The sequence below is a fragment of the Bos mutus genome, chromosome 1 (genome assembly GCF_027580195.1).
Source record: "Bos mutus isolate GX-2022 chromosome 1, NWIPB_WYAK_1.1, whole genome shotgun sequence".
Classification (NCBI taxonomy): Eukaryota; Metazoa; Chordata; class Mammalia; order Artiodactyla; family Bovidae; genus Bos; species Bos mutus.
This window is the reverse complement of record NC_091617.1, coordinates 56227280-56248695: the sequence shown is the minus strand read 5'-3', so window position 1 is coordinate 56248695 and position 21416 is coordinate 56227280. Positions and strand designations below refer to the sequence as shown.

General features: G+C 40.0%; 1 protein-coding gene across 3 annotated transcripts in view; it reads right to left on the bottom strand.

Moving 5' to 3' along the window:
* Positions 1-19430, bottom strand: part of CD200 (CD200 molecule) — a 29134-nt gene extending 9704 nt beyond the window's left edge. Inside the window, exons 1-5 of one of the 3 annotated variants that reach the window (XM_005903367.3) lie at positions 19273-19430; positions 15255-15336; positions 11657-11977; positions 8987-9259; positions 4079-4186 (exon numbers count right to left, since the gene is read on the bottom strand). In XM_005903367.3, the coding sequence (XP_005903429.2) occupies positions 4079-4186; positions 8987-9259; positions 11657-11977; positions 15255-15336; positions 19273-19284 (796 nt within the window). In that variant the 5' untranslated portion in view covers positions 19285-19430. The remainder of the gene's footprint in view (positions 1-4078; positions 4187-8986; positions 9260-11656; positions 11978-15254; positions 15337-19272) is intronic. The other 2 variants (XM_070369105.1, XM_070369115.1) reach the window with 2 other exon arrangements.
* Between the last annotated feature and the right edge of the window lie 1986 nt (positions 19431-21416).

Below are 21416 nucleotides of genomic sequence, written 5' to 3'. Positions count from 1 at the left end.
ACCAAATCACAGGAAAAGGGGCCTGACTATGAAAATAACATCTGTCATTAGAGATTACCCCTCTGTCTACAACCTGTAAATTTGCTTATGTTTTTGTGAGCAATAAATCAGGGATTTTAATCTACAATAAATACTTTTGGTCATTTATCTAACAAAGATTTGAACTTAATAGACTTTTCTTACCAGATTTGTATTACTACTAGCAGCTCCATGCAGATGATTCTTTGTCTGCTCATATTTAATAAGCTCAAAAACTAATTCACCTCTTTTTCTTTCCCCACAAACTGATCACACACACACACACACACACACACTCACTCACTCACTCACTCACTCACTCTCAGTTCCCCCTCTCCACTTCCATTTCTATTCACATGATCATTTTTTCAGGTCACTGAGGCCCAGAATCTTGGGGTCATTGTGACTGATCATGTTTCCCTGTCCATCCAAAAGTTTTATGTTTCAGAAGATAACAGAAAGAAAAAGAGAGGAGAAAAAAACACAAAGTAAGGGTAAAGAAAGATATTTTATAATAATCTAAATGGGAAAATAATTTGAAAAAGAATAGATATATGTATAACTGAATCACTTTATATGTACACCTGAAACTAACACATTGTAAATCAACTATAATCCAATATAAAATAAAAATTAAAGATGACAAGCAAATATAGTAGGACTATTCACTTTCATCACAATTTGACAATCAAAATTTTTTACTTAAAGAAATTTTAAAAAGTCACTATATTTGATGATTTTCTTCCTTTTCTTCCAAATTTTTGGATTACTTAAGTTTTGGTCTTCAGTTCAGTCGCTCAGTTGTGTCCGACTATTTGCGACCCCATGAATCACAGCACTCCAGGCTTCCCTGTCCATCACCAACTCCCGGAGTTCACTCAGACTCACGTCCATTGAGTCGGTGATGCCATCCAGCCATCTCATCCTCTGTTGTCCCCTTCTCCTCCTGCCCCCAATCCCTCCCAGCATCAGATTCTTTTCCAATGAGTCAACTCTTCGCATGAGGTGGCCAAAGTACTGGAGTTTCAGCTTCAGCATCAGTCCCTCCAAAGAAATCCCAGGGCTGATCTCCTTCAGAACGGACTGGTTGGATCTCCTTGTAGTCCAAGGGACTCTCAAGAATCTTTTCCAACACCACAGTTCAAAAGCATCAATTCTTTGGCGCTCAGCCTTCTTCACAGTCCAACTCTCATCCATACATGACCACAGGAAAAACCATAGCCTTGACTAGATGGACTTTTGTTGGCAAAGTAATGTGTCTGCTTTTCAATATGCTATCTAGGTTGGTCATAACTTTCCTTCCAAGGAGTAAGCATCTTTTAATTTCATGGCTGCAGTCATCATCTGCAAACCAGTATTTTCTCAGCCTTGAGAGTTTGTCTCTAGCATAGCTGACACTTGATTTTACTAGCTATTTAAGTATATGGGACCAAATAACCTTAAGCTAGCTCTCTTCACTTCAGCAACTGAATAAGGCATTGAACAATTATATTTCCTAGAAAATAAGAGACCTAATACACTAAGGACAATTATTTTGCAAATGTCCCTTTCTAGTGAAATTTACCTTGGGCTTGAATGGACTATATTATGAGATTCTTCTTCAAGGGGACATTTTAAAGTGAATTTGAACATGTCATACTTTTCTGCTTATATATTTACAGAAGTATAGAGCAATATCAGCAAACACAGGTTGAAATAAACACAATTAACAACTGTGCCTTTCAAGTCAGGAAACTATAACTGGAAGAATATTCCAGCAGAGGTCAGAAGACCAGGATTCTAATTTTAGGCCTGCTGTTAACTGTATTAGGGGAAGGAAGTCAACTTCTGTTTTTAACCAGAAAAGCAAAATGTTTGGAAAAAGTAGAGTCAACTGGCTTTTCACCTTTGACATTTTGCACAGAGCTAAGGGCTTCCCAGGTGGCTCAGTGCTAAAGAATTCATCTGCCAATGCAGAAGCCTCAGGAGACTGGATTCGATTCCTGATTTCTGGGTTGGGAAGATCCCCAGGGGAAAGAAATGGTAATCTACTCCACTATTCTTGCCAGGATAATCCCCTGGACAGAGGAGCCTGGCAGGCTACAGTCCATGGGGTCACAAAGAGTCGGACAGAGCTGAGTGACTGAGCACAAGGAGGTCTAAGGGCTTAAATTTATGTGCAAGATTATCTGATTTGCAATCTCCTGTCCCCTACAGAACAAATTCTTTTATCTACACCTGCAAAAGGTCATTGATGCTGGTGATTTGTTGTTTTTCTTACAAAATCACATGAATTCATCTAGTGTTTATATAAGGCTTATGCAAAATTAAATGTTCAAAAAGCTTAGAACATGAAAGATATTACTCTATGAGACAGAAAGAGAGGAAAAAAGGTAGCACATAAGTGATATTTTTAATAGAAATATAAATAACACTCAAAGTGAACATTTTTCCTCCCCTTTCTGTCAGTCATGTGAGCAGGAGAAAACTCCCACAGCACCACTTCATCCTAGAAAATTCCCAGTACATACAACATAAACTGCACCTTTTCATTAGCTTTAATAAATTATGCAGTGTCTTCAGAAACCAAAGAAATTTAATTCTTCCCCTATGGCTGACTCCTCTTGTTTGACAGTGTCTCTTGTTTTCTATTCTTCCATAATGTTTAGATTCAGCATCTATGAGGTACTGAATTTGCAGTTTAAAAAGTGGAATAGAAAAAATCCCTTTGAAAATCTACCCTTCCATTCAGTCATTCATTCTTTTAGTAAACATTTAGTGAGTATACATAAGACACTGTGATAGATGTTATAGCAGATGGAAAGAAATTAACAATGTATAAGGGCAGGATGAGATGATAAAGTTATTATCCCCTGTGTAAGTCCTAGAGTGTCTGAGCCATAGTGAGTATATAACATAGAAAGCACTACTCAGTTGGTGATCACATTGGACAAGTTCACAGTCCCTTCAGTGGGATAGCTGACCTGTTGTTCAGTTGCTCAGTCATGTCTGACTCTTTGTGACCCCTTGGACTGCAGCACACCAGGATTCCCTATCCTTCATTGTCTCCTGGAGTTTGCCCAAACTCATATCCATTAAGTCAGTGATGCCAACCAACCATCTCATTCTCTGTTGTCCCCGTCCCTTGCCCTCGATCTTTCCCAGCATCAGGTTCTTTTCCAATGAGCTGACTCTTCACATCAGATGGCCAAAATATTGGGTCTTCAGCTTCAGCATCAGTCCTTCCAATGAATATTCAGGGTTGATTTCCTTTAGGATTGCCTGGATTGATCTCCTTGCAATTCAAGGGACTCTCAAGTGTTTTCTCCAGCACCACAGTTTGAAAGCATCAATTCTTTGGTGCTCAGCCTTTTTTATGGTCCAAATCTCACATCCATACATGACTGCTAGAAAAACCATAACTTTGACTACACAGACCTTTGTCAGCAAAGTGATGTCTCTGCTTTTTAATATGATGTCAAGGTTCATCATATTTTTTCTTCCAAGGAACAAGTGTCTTTTAATTTCATGGTTATCATGCCTTATTTAGGACTTCCCTGGTGGCTCAGATGGTTAAGAATCTGCTTGCAATGCAGGAGACCCAGGTTCAATCCCTGGGTTGGGAAGATGCCCTGGAGAAGGAAATGGCAACCCACTCTAGCATTCTTGCCTGGAGAATCCCACGGACAAAGGAGCCTGCTGCTGCTGCTGCTAAGTCGCTTCAGTCGTGTCTGACTCTGTGCAACTCCCATAGATGGCAGCCCACCAGGCTCCACCATCCTTGGGATTCTCCAGGCAAGAACACTGGAGTGGGTTGCCATTTCCTTCTCCAATGCATGAAAGTGAAAAGTGAAAGAAGTCGCTCAGTCATATCTGACTCTTTGCGACCCCAGGGACTGCAGCCCACCAGGCTCCTCCATCCATGGGATTCTCCAGGCAAGAGTACTGGCAGGCTACAATTCACGGGGTCACAAAAAGTCAGACATGACTAAGCACTCATCCCTTATTTATATTTTCATTTGAACCCCATATTGTCATTAAACAATAATTTTTCCTTCTTTTTACTTCCCATGGGACTCACCTCGATCTTGGTTCCGATGACGTTTCCAGTAGAGTAGAATTGAGATTAAGACCAGAAGAATTACCAAGGAGACGATGCTTAACAACAGTGGAACTGAAAACCAAAAGCCTGTGGATATTGATAGGAGAAAAGGAAAAACTAGTGATAAGTGGAAGCTGTAGAGGCAAAAAGTAATAAAGAGATAGTTGTAATGAGATTCTACTAGAGTTGTGCTTTTGATGAAAATTATTCTTACATATATAAAGGTCCACATTCATGACCTCATATTATTTTAATAGCATTTAAATAATAATAATAATTAACATGTTTTATGTGGTTACTATGTAGTAAGAGCTTTGAATGTGTTGCCTCCTTTAATCTTCAAAATAGCTCGAGTTAGGTATTATTATTACTACCATCTAACAGATTAATAAAACAAACAATTGAGGCTCAGAGAAGTTGGGTAAGCCCCAAATCAGTGCAGTAATTGGTAGAACAAGGCTTGGTCAGAGATCTGTTTGCCTTCAAAGCACATAATCTTTGCCATACTGTCCATTAAAGTAATATGTTTATAGAGGAATTTTTGGAAAATATAGAAAAATATAAAGGAAAAATAATAAATCTCATGATTCCAACCTCCAGGAATAACTCAATTCCATGTTTTGTGTTCATTCTAATCAATGTCTTTGTTATTAAACTTCTATCTAGTAGTCAGTAAATGCAACTTAGCCTAAATATCAGTTCCTCAGTGTCACTGTGTAATACAAAGTCAGAAAAAGCACTGTCTGATTTGGGAGTCTCTGGCATTTTCTCCAGACCTTTATAATGGGATTTTTCACGTCATAATTTAACTGATTGTCTTGGTTGTGAAGATCTTTTTTGTACAGTTCTTCTGTGTATTCTTGTCACCTCTTCTTAATATCTTCTGCTTCTGTTAGGTCCATACCATTTCTGTCCTTTATCAAGCCCATCTTTGCATGAAATGTTCCCTTGGTATCTCTAATTTTCTTGAAGTGATCTCTAGTCTTTCCCATTCTGTTGTTTTCCTCTATTTCTTTGCATTGATCGCTGAGAAAGGCTTTCTTATCTCTTCTTGCTATTCTTTGGAACTCTGCATTCAGATGCTTATATCTTTCCTTTTCTCCTTTGCTTTTCGCTTCTCTTTTCACAGCTATTTGTAAGGCCTCCCCAGACAGCCATTTTACTTTTTTGCATTTCTTTTCCATGAGGATGGTCTTGATTCCTGTCTCCTCTATAATGTCATGAGCTTCTGTCCATAGTTCATCAGATCTAGTCCCTTAAATCTATTTCTCACTTCCACTGTATAATCATAAGGGATTTGATTTAGGTCATACCTGAATGGTCTAGTGGTTTTCCCCACTTTCTTCAATTTAAGTCTGAATTTGGTAATAAGGAGCTCATGATCTGAGCCACAGTCAGCTCCTGGTCTTGTTTTTGCTGACTGTATAGAGCTTCTCCATCTTTGGCTTAGAATATAATCAATCTGATTTTGATGTTGACCATCTGGTGATGTCCATGTGTAGAGTCTTCTCTTGTGTTGTTAGAAGAGGGTGTTTGCTATGACCAGTGCGTTCTCTTGGCAAAACTCTATTAGCCTTGTCCTGCTTCATTCTGTATTCCAAGGCCAAATCTGCCTGTTACTCCAGGTATTTCTTGACTTCCTACTTTTGCATTCCAGTCCCCTATAATGAAAAGGACATCTTTTTTGGGTGTTAGTTCTAAAAGGTCATGTAAGTCTTCATAGAACCATTCAACTTCAGCTTCTTCAGCATTACTGGTTGGGGCATAGACTTGGATTACTGTGATATTGAATGGTTTGCCTTGGAAATGAACAGAGATCATTCTGTTGTTTTTGAGATTGCATCCAAGTACTGCATTTCGGACTCTTTTGTTGACCATGATGGCTACTCCATTTCTTCTAAAGGATTCCTGCCCACAGTAGTAGATATAATGGCCATCTGAGTTAAATTCACCCGTCCTAGTCCATTTTAGTTCACTGATTCCTAGAATGTCAACGTTCACTCTTGCCATCTCCTGTTTGACCATTTCCAATTTGCCTTGATTCATGGACCTGACATTCCAGGTTCCTATGCAATATTGCTCTTTATAGCATTGGACCTTGCTTCTATCACCAGTCACATCCACAACTGGGTATTGTTTTTGCTTTGGCTCCATCCCTTCATTCTTTTTGGAGTTATTTCTCCACTGATCTCCAGCAGCATATTGGGCACCTACCTACCTGTGGAGTTCCTCTTTCAGTATCCTATCATTTTGCCTTTTCATACTGTTCATGGGGTTCTCAAGGCAAGAATACTGAAGTGGTTTGCCATTCCCTTCTCCAGTGGACCACATTCTGTCAGAATCAGAAGATATTAGGAAGAGGTGGCAAGATAATACACAGAACTGTACAAAAAAGATCTTCATGACCAAGATAATCACGATGGTGTGATCACTCACCTAGAGCCAGATATCCTGGAATGGGAAGTCAAGTGAGCCTTAGAAAGCATCACTACGAACAAAGCTAGTGGAGGTGATGGAATTCCAGTTGAGCTATTCTAAATCCTGAAAGATGATGTAAAAGTGCTGCACTCAATATGCCAGCAAATTTGGAAAACTCAGCAGTGGCCACAGGACTGGAAAAGGTCAGTTTTCATTCCAATCCCAAAGAAAGGCAATGCCAAAGGATGATCAAACTATTGCACAATTGCACTCATCTCACACGCTAGTAAAGTAATGCTCAAAATTCTCCAAGCCAGGCTTCAGCAATATGTGAACCATGAAATTCCAGATGTTCAAGCTGGTTTTAGAAAAGTCAGAGGAACCAGAGATCAAATTGCCAACATCTGCTGGATCATCAAAAAAGCAAGAGAGTCCCAGAAAAATATCTATTTCTGCTTTATTGACTATGTCAAAGCCTTTGACTGTGTGGATCACAATAAACTGTGGAAAATTCTGAAAAAGATGGGAATACCAGACCACCTGACCAGCCTCTTGAGAAACCTATATACAGGTCAGGAAGCAACAGTTAGAACTGGACATGGAACAACAGACTGGTTACAAGTAAGAAAAGGAATACATCAAAGCTGTATATTGTCACCCTGCTTATTTAACTTCTATGCAGAGTACATCATGAGAAATGCTGGGCTGGAAGAAGCACAAGCTGGAATCAAGATTGCTGGGAGAAATATCAATAACCTCAGATATGCAGATGACACCACCCTCATGGCAGAAAGTGAAGAGGAACTCAAAAGCCTCTTGATGAAGGTGAAAGAGGAGAGTGAAAAAGTTGGCTTAAAGCTCAACATTCAGAAAACGAAGATCATGGCATCTAGTCCCATCACTTCATGGCAAATAGATGGGAAAACAGTGGAAACAGTATCAGACTTTATTTTTCTGGGCTCCAAAATCACTGCAGATGGTGATGCAGCCATGAAATTAAAAGATGTTTACTCCTTTGAAGGAAAGTTATGACCAACCTGGATAGCATATTCAAAAGCAGAGACATACTTTGCCAACAAAGGTGCTTCTAGTCAAGGCTGTGGTTTTTCCTGTGGTCATGTATGGATATGAAAGTTGGACTGTGAAGAAAGCTGAGCGCTGAAGAATTGATTCTTTTGAACTGTGGTGCTGGAGAAGACTCTTGAGAGTCCCTTGGACTGCAAGGAGATCCAACCAGTCCATTCTAAAGTTTACTTTTTGATTACTTTGGTTTTTCAAGGACCCCAGAAATGACTACAGGACATGTTCATTAGAGACTATCTGGGCTTCCCAGGTGGAGCAGTGGTAAAGAATCCTCCTGCCAATGCAAGAGACATGGGTTTGATCCCTGAGTTGGAAAGATCCCCTGTAGTAGGAAATGACAAGTATATGACAATATTCTTGCCTGGAAAATTCCATGGACAGAGAACCCTGGTGGGCTACAGTCCATAGGGTCACAGAGAGTTGGACATGACTGAGTAACTGAGCACATGACAATGAGGCATGAACTTTTGGGGTTCACAATGTACCCTGAAAAAAGCAGCAATATCTTTTTATAGGAGGCTTGTTAACTGAGTGCCTCATCCAGAGTCAGTGCTTCAAAACTATGCAGAGAAAGGCAACTATGGCTGTTGTCACTGAAGCATCTTGTCCCTAAGACCACTGCTTTTCTTATTCTCTCTCCCATCATCTTTACCTCTTGTATCAATGAGACTCAGAGATAGCAGTTTAGATGGAAATACAAGACAGCAAAAGAGGTCCTGAGCAGGAGGCAATTTATTTTAAAATGAGGTTGGGAAAACTCAGATTGGCCTCTTTCCTGAAAGATCTATTGCCCTTTTCCCATAGTGTAGATTACGCAAAGGTTTCATCCCAGATGTGACTGCTTCCAAGAAAACATTGTAATCCCTCCAGACTGAGCTGATGCTCCTTCTCTGCATTCTCAATCTTCCCGTGTTATACCACAGCGTTCTTTTTTTTTTTTTTTTTCCTTTTATCAGAGAATGGTTTGTTGCAGGGTCAAGCAAGGAGAACGGGTTCAAACTCCTACCATAGCTTTCTTATTGAAGCATTTAACCTGCATTTTTACAACTGCCCAGCTCTTTCTGCATTCCTTCCTGGACTAGAAGCTCCCTGTGTTTGGGGACTGAGTCCTTGCTGTCACATTTCTGGCATAACAAATACTCAGGAGCACAGAAGAATAAATCAATAGAATGGTTCTCAGTAAAAGCATTCAGTGTGTGAGCAACATACCACAATCGCCAAAGCAATAAAATAGGCTATACTGGCTTCCTCAACTGTTTTTCTTTCCCTACTTATCCCATTCTCTGCCTTATCAGCTTCTTTGCTAAGAGGCCAAGAGGCTCTGCAGAGCATTCACCACCTTGCAGGTGTGTGTCCACAAATGTGACCACAGAAAACCTCTCTTACCTTTGTTCACAGTTTCCCTGTAGTCGGTCACAGTCCCCAGGTGTAGCACCTGGCAGATCACATCCTTCCCCACCTGTGTCTTGGGGTCTTTGATCTGGAGGATGCTGGTGACAGATGTTGTTCCATTGGGGTGTGACACGATCTCGGTACTGTTCTCAATCCCTGACCCAAAGACCTTCCAGGAGATCATAGGGGCTGGGCGAGCATTGGCAGAGCAAGTGATATTTAGGTGATCTTCAGATAGTTTATAGTGAAGGAATACTGTGGGCTGTACTGGGACAAAAAAAAATCCAGTGTGAGTCCCACACTCTCCTCAGAGAGATGAGAGAAAGATCTTTACAGAAAGACAGTGGGAGCTAGAGAGCTAATGTGGCACATCCAATCCAAACTGGGGCCTTCTCTTCCTGTCTAATTCTCTGAACAGCAGGGTGGAGACTGGCCTATACAACCCTGTGACAAGAATGATCCTCTATGGAGTTTGTCTCTAAGAGAATTAGCTAGATGGACAGAGGGTACCTTTCCTCCCAAACAGTGCAGAGAATAATTATGCTTTTCTCTTTCGTGGACAATGCAGCACCTCTGCCTTCTTCTGCGTATCCCTCTCAAGTAGTTGAACAACAACTCTATCAATCAGCACCTCCACACAGGTGGTCTGCACTCCTCAGAAAAGCAGAGCAGTTTCAGAACAGAGAGCCTGTAGAAGGGCTGCCACTTAGAAAAAGCCTTTTTCTGTTTAGAACTGGGCCAGTGAATAAGAGGCATGGAGCAGACTTAGAAAGTCCCTGTATACAAAATGCAAATTATGTATTCACAGTCAGTAGTCAGAAAAATCACAGAATGACAGTTGTAAGGACCTTGGAGATCACCTTATGGAGTTAACAGAAAATAAAGAGCTTATGAAAAAAGGACATTTTTAGGTCAGCTGTACCCTGTTCCCTTTCAAAAGTCCCTTGACTAATTAGTTCATTTTCCTTGGAATATACAGTTTATCTCTGCTGAGCAAACGCAAACGTCTTTCTATGGTTGGCTTTGGAGCCCACAAGATAATTAAAGGGCAGTGGTAAATAAAAGCTTGTCTGTGTTTAGAAGTTCAAGAGGTGGGTGGATGGGAGTAGGCTGGAGGAAATGAGCCTATAGGAGGACTGTGGCTCTGACCAGAGTGCCCAGATTGCTAACATCAGTGAGCCCTGATGTTATAAAAGTAAAAGAGGGCCAGTATGGCTGAAATGGCCAGCCTGGCTAGCAGGGTTCTCTGGTGTATCAAAGAATTACTTGGATGAAAGCTATACCTTATGGCAGGAAAGTGTCATTGTGGAAAAGAACTACAGAATTACCAGCTAGAAGACACAGAGGAGTCTGTGTTTCAGGCATACAAATTATTCAAAGATTAATGAGTAAAGAAAGGGAGCAAGAGAGAAAGATGAACAAAAAAGAGAAAGGAAACAACAGAAATGAGAAAAATATGACACAAGAAGGAAAAGGAAGAAAATGGTGGAAAGAAGGAAATAAGGGAGGGTGAAAGGAAATGAGGGAGGGAGGTCTGGCGTGCGGTGATTCATGCGGTCGCAAGGAGTCGGACATGACTGAGCGACTGAGCTGAACTGAAAGGAAATGAGGCAGGGAGGGAGGGAAGGAAAAAGAGCAAAGGAGGAATAAAAAAGAAGAGGGAGGAAGGATTGGAGGAGGGAAGAGACCCCCCCCCAAAAAAAAAAAAAACCAGGGAGACAGAAGGAGACAAAGGAATGAAAGAAATAGAAATCAAGAAGAAAAGCCTGATGCCAGATTCTGCAGAGATGATTCATGGACAAAATAAGTGAAAGAAACATGTTATCTGGCGTCATCCTACCTCCCTTGCATTCTTATTTACTGAGCCTCTCCTTATCCCTTGTCCAATATTCTTGGTGTGTTCAAACTCTCATTTTAACATTCCCAATAACCCTAAGTTTGGCTTTCCCTTCTAAAACCACCACCAAGTGTGCATCCTCCAAAGCTACCCCTTATTCGTAATTCTCAGTTCTTGATCCCGGCTAAGCATCAGTTAACAGGAAAGGAATCTTGTCAAACTAAGCCTCTTAGATTTTAGAAGAATGCTTATTTACCAGTTAAATCGCTACCAGGCACTGGGTATGAAGAACCTCTGCTGCATGGCTGTTTATCAATTTTGCAAAAGCTCCGCTGAAGCAAAATGAGAGGGACTCCCCATAACTGGCTCCAGCTTAGCCCAATCTGGCTTTGTTCTTAGGTTAAAAAATACGAAAGCTCTTAGGAACCAGAGATGATCTATTTCACACTTTTGGTGCAGATAAATAAACTCTGGTACACCATGGACAGGACTCTTCTAGGGTCACATGACTCCTAATGGCAATGCCAGGTCTGAACCATAGCACTGCTTATGGAGAATTTATCCTCACTATGGTCCTTAGTTTACTCTTGTTGACAACAGTATTCTTCAAGGCAAAGATAACTTCAGGCAAAGATTCAACATAGTTCTATGAACTCTCCAAATAATCATTAGCACAGTTACACAGTAGACATGAAAGGCCAAGTGTCCTCCAATGAACCTTTCTGGGGCTAGGATCCTGAAAGACTAATTACTACTACCACTACATTTCAAACATTCTTCAAGATAACATTTCAAGCTAGAGACAATGTATTCTCAGAGACTCTCACCAAAGAGAGTGAGGCAGGCTATTCCTGAGATCTTTCCAGAACCAAAGGTATTAAAGAGGCACTTGTAACACGCCTCATCTTCCAAGGTGGTATTCCAGAAGGTAATGGTTGAGTTCATGAGTCCCAGCTGGGTGATGTTTATCTTGTCCTTGTAGGCAGGCTGGACTACAACCCCGTGGTTCTCGCTGTAGGTGATCATGTTTTCTGGGCTTACAGCCTTGATTTTTTGCCATGTCACAATCAAAACTTCCTGGGGATTTTTCAGAGAGCATCTTAAAGAAGCAGGTGTGTTCAGCAGCCCTCTTACATCCTGGGTCACCACTTTCATCATGGAATCATAAAAGAACATTTATATTTTATATTTTAGTACATACACAAATATACATTTTTGATTAAAAAATGCATGTTCAAAGTCAAATTTATAAAGAAAGAAAAATACAAAAAAGAAAACAACATTTACCTACCTTCCTGATGTTGCCAGAGAACTATAAGTTCAAATATGTTTGTTCAGTCTTTAAGAGTAGCAGAGTAGAAAAATAAGAAAGCAAACTCCCAGTGACCAGAACTTACATGAAGAATCCCTGTAGGCTGGAAATTAGGTGAAATGAGGTTGAAGATGGAAACTGCCAGATAGGATAGATAGGATAGAAGTATCACCAAGTGGGTTTATGTCTGGAACAGTAATAGCTAGGAATAAGAAAGGGCCAATGGACAATATGCAGTGATTAGTTTAAGTGAAGAAGTTACAGCAGCCCTATACATTCCACACACACATCTGAAAAGGAAGGGGCAGCAGTAGTGACGTCTGCCATCAGGAAGCAGTGGTAAATATAGGAACATAGACAGAGAGATGTACAGGACAATGCTCCAGGAGGCTGATAGTACCAGAGAGCTTTGACAACCAAATTACAATCTACACAGTCCCCCATTTTTACTGAATATGGCATGAATATAAGGTATGCCAATAATTTCTTCCCCCTCCAATGCTGGCTACTCATATTGATATGATAGATGGCTCAATGGGAAATGTCAATACAGTAACAAATAGACAAACACTTGAGTCAACTAACACAATGATAGAGGAATAATAAACTCTACAAATGAATAAATAAACATTTTTACATGAACAAATGTGATATCTTAAGTGTGAAAAGGAACCAGCACTGTAAATAGTAGAAACTAGAGATGTACAAAATGAGAAATATAAACTCTTTTCACAATCTGGCTGCCTTAGCAGAATGAGTATCACTGAAGACTAAATGAGTAAGTGGGAAGACCAGATCATAAAATTCTTCCAGAATTGGAAGGGTTAAAAATACAGAAAAGATTAAATATTGAAAGACTGATATTTCAGTATTAGTCCAAGTAAGATTTTTAAAAGGAAAGAGAAGGGGAAATGGAAGACAAAAACACTAAGAAACAAAAATGTATTTTTCAAAATGATAAAAGGAGAAATCTGAAATAAGGTATATCCCTCATGAACCTTGATGTGCCTAACAACATAACTCTGAAATATATACAAAGCTAATAGAACTACAAAGGAAAATGCATAAATCCATAATCATAATGGGAGAATTTTTCATTGTTCTCTCAGAATTTTCATTTCCATCTATTAAAAAATAAGAAAATCAAATACAAGGACATAGAAGACTTTAAAAACAAATATTCATACGTGTACAAGTAATATGTGCATATGAGCATGTATTTATAAACCTTTACCCAAAAGAAAACATACATGCTTTTCAAACCACATGTGAAACATAACCCCAAATTAAATTTGAAGTAGTATACAAAAAAAATGACTTTGAACTCAATCCATAATGCAATAAAATTAGAAATTTACATACTTTTGTCTCCTTAATTACACCAGAAATCATAACAAAAATTATAAATCACTATGAATGACAATAAGAATATCATATATTAAAATCTGTAGAGGCTTATAAAGCAGTTCTCAGGTGGGAATATTTAATCCTAACTTAATTTATTGGGAAACAGGAAAGATTGAAAAATGAATACCTACATGCATTCAAACTTCCCACACACCAAAAGTTGATAAAAGAAGTGAATTAATAAAGTTAAAAGCACAAATTAATAAAATAGTACACAAAATACTGGCTTAATCAAAACACCAAAATCTGGTTTTTTTTAAGACTAATAACAGATAAAATGACTAGAGTAATTAGAAAAAAAGAATATATGCTCTACAACATCAAGAATGAAAAGGCGGGCATAGCAACAAATACAAACTGGAACCGCCAAGTGCTGCAAAATTTCAATTTTAGTGAGGTACACTCTTGATAGTTGCAAAAAATTCTAGGGGAATAGCTGTTATTAGGATGGGGTTTCTTAAAGGTTTGCTGAGTACAGAGCATAGATTTGAATAAATTGCTGCTTTTAGAATAGAGAGTAAAAAAGGGATCAAAACTAGAGTTTCAACTTCTAGGGTGAAAAAATCTATGACTATGCGAGATTATTTCTCTTTGACTATGCGAGAAATAATTTAATGGAAAGTTTACAATTATTTGCTGCTTTTATATGAAATTCCATTTAAGGTCCCCCAGTTGGTAAATCCTGAGCTATACATGGTGTGAAGCATCCCTTTTGTACCCCTGTGAAGGCTGCTGACTATAGTACACACCACATTGTTGTGAAAGTCGCTCAGTCGTATCCAACTCTTTGCAACCCCACGGACTATACAGTTCATGGAATTCTCCAGGCCTGAATACTGGAGTGGGTAGCCTTTCCCTTCTCCAGAGGATCTTCCCAACCCAGGGATTGAACCCAGGTCTCCCGCATTGTGGGCGGATTCTTTACCAGCTGAGTCATGAGGGAAGTCCAAGAATACTGGAGTGGGTAGCCTATCCCTTCTGCAGCAGATCTTCCCAACCCAGGAGTTGAACTGGGGTCTCCTGCGTTGCAAGCAGATTCTTTACCAACTGAGCTATCACAGAAGCCCATAGTACATACCACACAAAAGGTAATAAAAGGCCAGCAGTAAGTGAGGTGTGGTCTCCCATGGAATCAAAGAGAAAGGTCTGGCAGAAGTAGGCAATTCAGCAGACAAGTGGACAGCTCAGATGTGTTTTATATAATAGACTATGTGAACATATGTGAACTATATATAGCTTTCATATTTCACTATTTTTCTGTAAGAGGGATACAACCAGTTTTAAGGCTTATTGCCAGATTACTTGCTCTAGAGGTCAAATTCATCCTTGCTCCAACACGCATTCCCATGTCTTCACACACATATGGAATTATTATTTTAAACATTATGCACTTTGATAGGTGAAAAAATGATGTCTTAATTCAGAAACAATTTTTTCTTCATGTCTAGTTTTATCTATGAAAAGTTTCTTAATATTAAAGTTTTTTTTTCTTTTTTAATTTTATTTTATTTTTAAACTTTACATAATTGTATTAGTTTTGCCAAATATCTGTGGAAAGCAGAAAGAACCACTCCCAGTCTTCCAAACAAATTACACGGTTAAATAATTCATGCAGACAAATGAACACAGCACAGACAAGAGTGGTCAGATGTCCACTCCAGAAACTGTGTTTCCTGGATTCCACGCAGGGAATTGAGTATCTTTACCTTGTGCCCTGCATAAGATCAGTGGTGCCAAGAACCAAATCAGTTGGAAGGTAGATAGATGACAGACGAGCCTTCTGAACACCTGAAGACAGAGAGCAAGTACAGAAATGGGCATTTGAATGTGGACAAAGCTAAGGGAGCTTCAATCTAATTGCTGTATCAGGAAAAATAGCAGCTAAAGTTTTAACCACTGGAAGCCTTTGGTTTTGTGGAAGCAGCACCAGGGACTATAAATGGAAGAAATAACAGAGGGTGCTTAGGTTTGGACGGGAAAAGCAGCCATGTGGTTCTTTCGTTATGCCATTCCTAGCAATTTGAGGCTGTGCTCCCAAAGCCACCACTGTCAAGACTGCTGAGAAAACAAACTGCCAAAAATATACCCAGAAAACACAGACTGCAAATGTGGCAGAACATTTACTCCCCAAATGATCCAGATCTGTTAATATTAAAAATGAAACTCAGGTGTAACCACTTTGCAGAACATGTTTTGATATTTTCCTGCAAATTCTGCACAATTCATGTAAATTGTACCTTTTAAAACCAGTATTTGGCTTTTTTTCTTCCCCCTTGCTTTATTTTCATGTGTCTGGGCACAAATCCTTGGCATTTTTTTTTTTAACAAATCATTGTAGTATTTAAGAGAGTATTACTCTGGGAATCATTTTGCTATAAAATGAAGAGTGGAATGGAGACAGATTACTCTGCATCAGTCCCATAGTCTTGATCTACATTAGTATGTTCATTGTAAGGTAAATTTTGCCTATATTTCTATATTTTTCTATAATTGAGGTGTTTAAGAAATGTAGATTTCTCGTATCTTTCTTTAAATGAACTTCAATTTTATTTCATGTTGCTATTCTACTAGAGGTAGAGACTAAATTTCAGTCAATGTTACATAATCTCTGTCTGAGAGTTCAATTGACTGTCACTTCACAATTGTCCCAGTCTCTGGCACTGCATCCAGTCGTGGGAATGCCAAGCCATTGGACAGGACTATTAACCCTTGGTTACAACCATCCATCCATCTTGGCATTGTGCTCCCCTCAAGTCATCCTCCTGATCATCAGTTTGTGTAATTAAATCCTGTGCTTACAGGGTGTTCTCTCATGCTTCCCAATTCTCTGGATTCTGTGCTCCTGGATCCTTCCTATGCTGAACAAAGCAGAATTATACAAGGGTCTCTGCCTAGACTTCCATGTATCTATCAATCTCTGTTTTACTGTTCCCTTGCCATGGTGGGTAGGCTTGCCTCTTCCCACAGTTGCCCCTAGGAAAGCAAGGCACAGCTGTTTTCTGTTCTTTGATTTCAACACCTCCCTGTAAGTTCTATTCACCGTCCTCCTAAACTCCCGACTCCTGGGGCCAGGAACAGAGCATCCTTCTCAGGACACAAACCAATGCTAATCAGTCTCTCTTTGCTCTCCCAGCCTAGGGTCAGAAAAGCTGCTTCCTCTATCACCTTGTATTCTTCCCATCAGCTTTTTCTGGGATGAATGCCTGTCCTTGGTCTTTCATCATTTAGGCTTTTAAAACTCAAATGCTTAGGCTTTTGTTATTTCAAAACTTAGGCTTCTGAAACCAGAAGTTTTCTTTGGCATTCTGATTACACACCATCACGCCATATGGAAATCCAGGTTCTAGTAAAGGCTGTGATGAGGAATGCAAATAGTCTAGTGCTCAGAGTAAAAATCTGTATTTTAGGATAAGAGAAAAAGCAGACACACACCAAAACACAAGATGTGGGGACTGGGAGACAGTAACATTTAAGAAACAGAAGCACAGTGATTGAGGTGAAAAGAATTAGAAAGAAAGCCTTGCTATTAATTAGGCACACATTTCTTCTGGCTAATTTGAATTCAGGCTAGCACAAATGCTAGGTGTGTAAGCTTAGACAGATCATTTTACCTCTTGGAGATACAGAAAAAAAAAATAGTACCAATCTTCTCTGTTAGGTTAAATGAGATGGTATATGTAAAGCTCCTATAAAGTGATTGATACAAATAAACACTAAATCAATGTAGCTGTTATCTCATTAGGTTACTGTCTGTATCTCACTATTTGCTAAACCCAGGGTAGGCAAGACATGAGTGGGGAAGCTAGAAGAAGATACAAAGACCATAGGAACTGCAGACATTCTTTATTCAGCGTGGCAAGGCAGACAGGCTTTACTCTCTAATGGCTGAAACAGCAGCAACAGTGACCATGCAACTCGCTTCAACTTGATTCTCCTCGAGCTTTTTAGGTGGTACCTATATAGGGCCACACCATGATGTCTGAGCGCAGTGCCACAAATAATCCCAGCTGTAGGATTTGAGTGGAGTGAGGCGAGAGCCTGATCACTGCCACCTGGCCAATTGTTTACTCCCTACATTCCACCCCTTCAGGGTCTCTCGCCACACAATCTACGTGCCCATCTTCCACGATATTCCCTTGGCAAGTAACCTCCACAGGGGCAACTGTACCCCTGAGGATTCTCTCATTTAGGACCCACAGAACCCCCCACAGGTGCCGGGCCCACCCCTTCAAAGAGGGGATCTTTGGGGTGTTCACAGCCCACCAACATGATTGCACTTTTCTAAATCTGAGGACATAGCCTTTACAGTACACTGTTAGCATTATCATAGGACACAGCTTTTACAGTACACTGTTCTCTGTATCTCAGGGTCATAAGCCATATCATCATCTCATGTAACCACCCATATCTCTTGCTGCTGCTGCTGCTGCTAAGTCGCTTCAGTCGTGTCCGACTCTGTGCGACCCCAGAGACGGCAGCCCACCAGGCTCCCCTGTCCCTGGGATTCTCCAGGCAAGAACACTGGAGTGGGTTGCCATTTCCTTCTCCAATGCATGAAAGTAAAAAGTGAAAGTGAAGTTGCTCAGTTGTGTCCAACTCTTAGCCACCCCATGGACTGCAGCCTACCAGGCTCCTCTGTCCATGGGATTTTCCAAGCAAGAGTACTGGAGTGAGGTGCCAAGACATGGTAAATGCCAGTATGTGTTACATAACTTAAAAAATTCATTAATCAGATCACACAATAATGGAAGTGGAGAAGTCCACTTATAACCCTTGCCAAGAGGGCCAGAGTCCAGAGACAACTGTCCATCTGGCAGCTACACTGCCCCTCCCCTGAAAATTTGTAAGTTCAAATCCTGAAGCTGCCACAGTCATATGTACTTGGAAAAATTCACCTGTCTGCCTGTTTCTTTATTTGTAAAACTGGGTAATAACTCCTTCTTTGAAGGACAGTGGTGAAGATTAAGAGCACCTGGCATTCAGTAAGCGCTAGCTGGGAGGCCACCATTCTTTGTTAAGGAAGGCAATAACTGTCTGTGTAGTCTAGCCAACAAACCATATGCAAAAAAATTACCTTGAGGCATTACTTGTATTTGGATTTTTAAATTATTTTATATCAGTTACCAATGTAAATGAAAATCCTCTCCTTCCTTCATTTTGTCATATACCTAGATCCTGGATAACAAAATGCCTGTTTCTCACGGATACCCTGGGTTTTAACTCTGATTTATCCGATCCTTTTGGCTTCCCACGGCAAAGGCCCAGAGGATACAGAAAGAGGCTGGAGCATCACAGAGGAGCCAGCCTGATCCTGAAATTCTGCAACCCCACCCCAGATTTCAGGACCAAAAATGGAGCCAATACAGCACCCTCTATCCACGCAGCCAGCGTCTGCCTCCAGGCTCATTTCCTCTACAAGGATGTCAGTGATCGATCGGAGAAAGCGTCTCCGGAGCCTGCACCTGGCAGCCTCCTGTTTCCAGTTTACCTCGACAGATAATCGCAACCCTAGGAATGGAGGTATGGCCTATAAACCCCGCTTTGGAAGGCAAGATCCGCTTCTCTGCAAGGTTTAGAACTGAGAGGAAAGCGCAAGCGGGAATCCCAGCTCTGAATCAGAGAGGGGAAAGCCGCACCTAGCATTCGCAGCCTGATATCGCCCCAAGGCCACCGGAGAGGAGTCGCCCACCCTGCGCCCTGTTTTCCACGCCTGGCCCAGCTCACCAGACACTGCATCCTCGCTCCTGGCCGCGCAGGTTATTTGGTTGCTGCTGAGAAGCCTGGAGGGATCTCACACCCGACCAGGCAGAGCCCCTCCAGTTCCGCGGACCAAAGACGACTTCTTCCCCACAGATTCATAGCGTAATTCCTCGGGCTCCGCCCCGGCTCCGGCCCCGCCCCCCTACTCCTCTACCAGCCTACCCCTACCCACCAACGCAGAGGTATAAGGGAGATTAAATAGTGCTCATCTTTTCCCGTCTTCAACGCGTTTCGCCGTTTTCAGAGGTTTCAACTGGGAAGACTGAGCAAGTGTTTGAAAAAAAGATACATTGTTTTCATTTTCATTATACAGACAAAGAAAGGGAAAGGAGGGGGTGGGAAGACATGAATTGCCTCACTGCGTGGTGCTTGGGGGAATGGCCGGCTGCATTGTGGTCCACGCAAGTATGAAATGATTTTTGAGAAATGTTACAGTTTCCCCAGTTACCATCCCGGAAAACCCAAATATTTTGAAGCTAAATTTAAGCAATAGAAAATTTGCAAAGCAAATGTGTATTTATTTTTATCCAGAATCAAATTATGTATTTAAACCATCAATGCTGTTAATGATCTCTCCCTTATTGATGGGACTGGGTTTGTGTTTATTTTTTTCTCTGCTGTGAGAAATTTTCTTCCACTTGCATTGATGATGAGGATATTTCTTATTTTAACAAGCTTCAGAGTTATTGGCCATTAAAACAAACAAAAGACAGATCAATGAAGTGTTCAATTCCTATAGCCTTTTCTGTTTTCCCGACCACCACCCCTGACCACCACACCTACGACAAGGTATTGGGACAGAGCTTCTATTATACTTAAGGCTGCAAATTCCAGGGCAGTAAATAAAATAATAACCGATTTTTTCCAGAAAAAACAAACACTGAAAGGACTAAAATATTCATGGAGTGGCAAACAAGATACATAAGAGAAAGGTAATTTATATAGCAAAATTAAAGGTCAAATTAAGGAAACTAAAAAAAAAAAAAACAAACTCTTAAAGCTTCGAACATGACAAGTAGAGACACCAAGAAAAAGAATCAAAGTGACTTTAAATGTCATAAAGCAGCACCGGATACAAGAAGGCAATGAGTTAACTTTCAAAATATGGAAGAAAAAATAACTCTGAACTCTACTTTGTCTTTTATAACAACTACTACGAAGGTATTATTTTTTAAAATACTTTAAAATTTTTATCAAATGTGTTGTTCACAGGGTGAAATGCATGCATCATAAGCACCCAGTATTCATCATAGAGTGAATATACGTGCATAGCCAGAAGCACATAAAAGCTTACCGTGCCCTGTTCATCAGAGCCTGTCCTCTCTTTGACTACCCTTTTTGTCACTGCCACCTTTCCACCACTCTCTTACTTTCAACATCACAGGCTAGACTTACCTGTTTGTGAACTTCATATAAATAGCATCATAGATGATGTCCTCATTTGTATCTTCGTTCTTTTACTCAACAGTAGATTTGAAAATTTTATCCATGTTATTGCATGTAATTGTGGCTCACTCATTCTCACTGCTGTATATGACCCCATTCTTTAAATGCCACATTTATTTATCTATACTATTGTTACTAGACATTTGTTTTCCATTTTAGGGAGGGTTATTTTTAATAGTGTGCTATAAACATTCTTATACATGACTTTTCCTAAACATACGTACACCCTTATTAGATTATTCTTTGACGTTGCCAGTTTTATCTTTTTCTATCACTTTATTTTTAAACTTTCTTTATTCTTTTTTCCTCCCAAATACATAGATGATATTTTGTGGGTGATATTTTGCTGGAGCTCAATTCTTATAATCTACTGAAGAACTGTGACCTAAATTAGCAAAATATTATAAAATAACAGGATGAAAACAACATTTTGTTAAGCACAGAAATTTCAGAAATTATATTGAGATTCTCCTTTAAAATATTTTCAAAAGAAGTATTCTATAAAAAAGAAAAAATTAGTCCAGGCAGATGCTACATGGAAAGATAAACAGAAAGGATAACTCATCAAAACTTATAACTGCCTAAAAAAAGCAAATTCTTCAAAATTGTATGTTTATAATTAATTTAATAATTAACATCTTTATGGAAGGGATTAAGAGGAT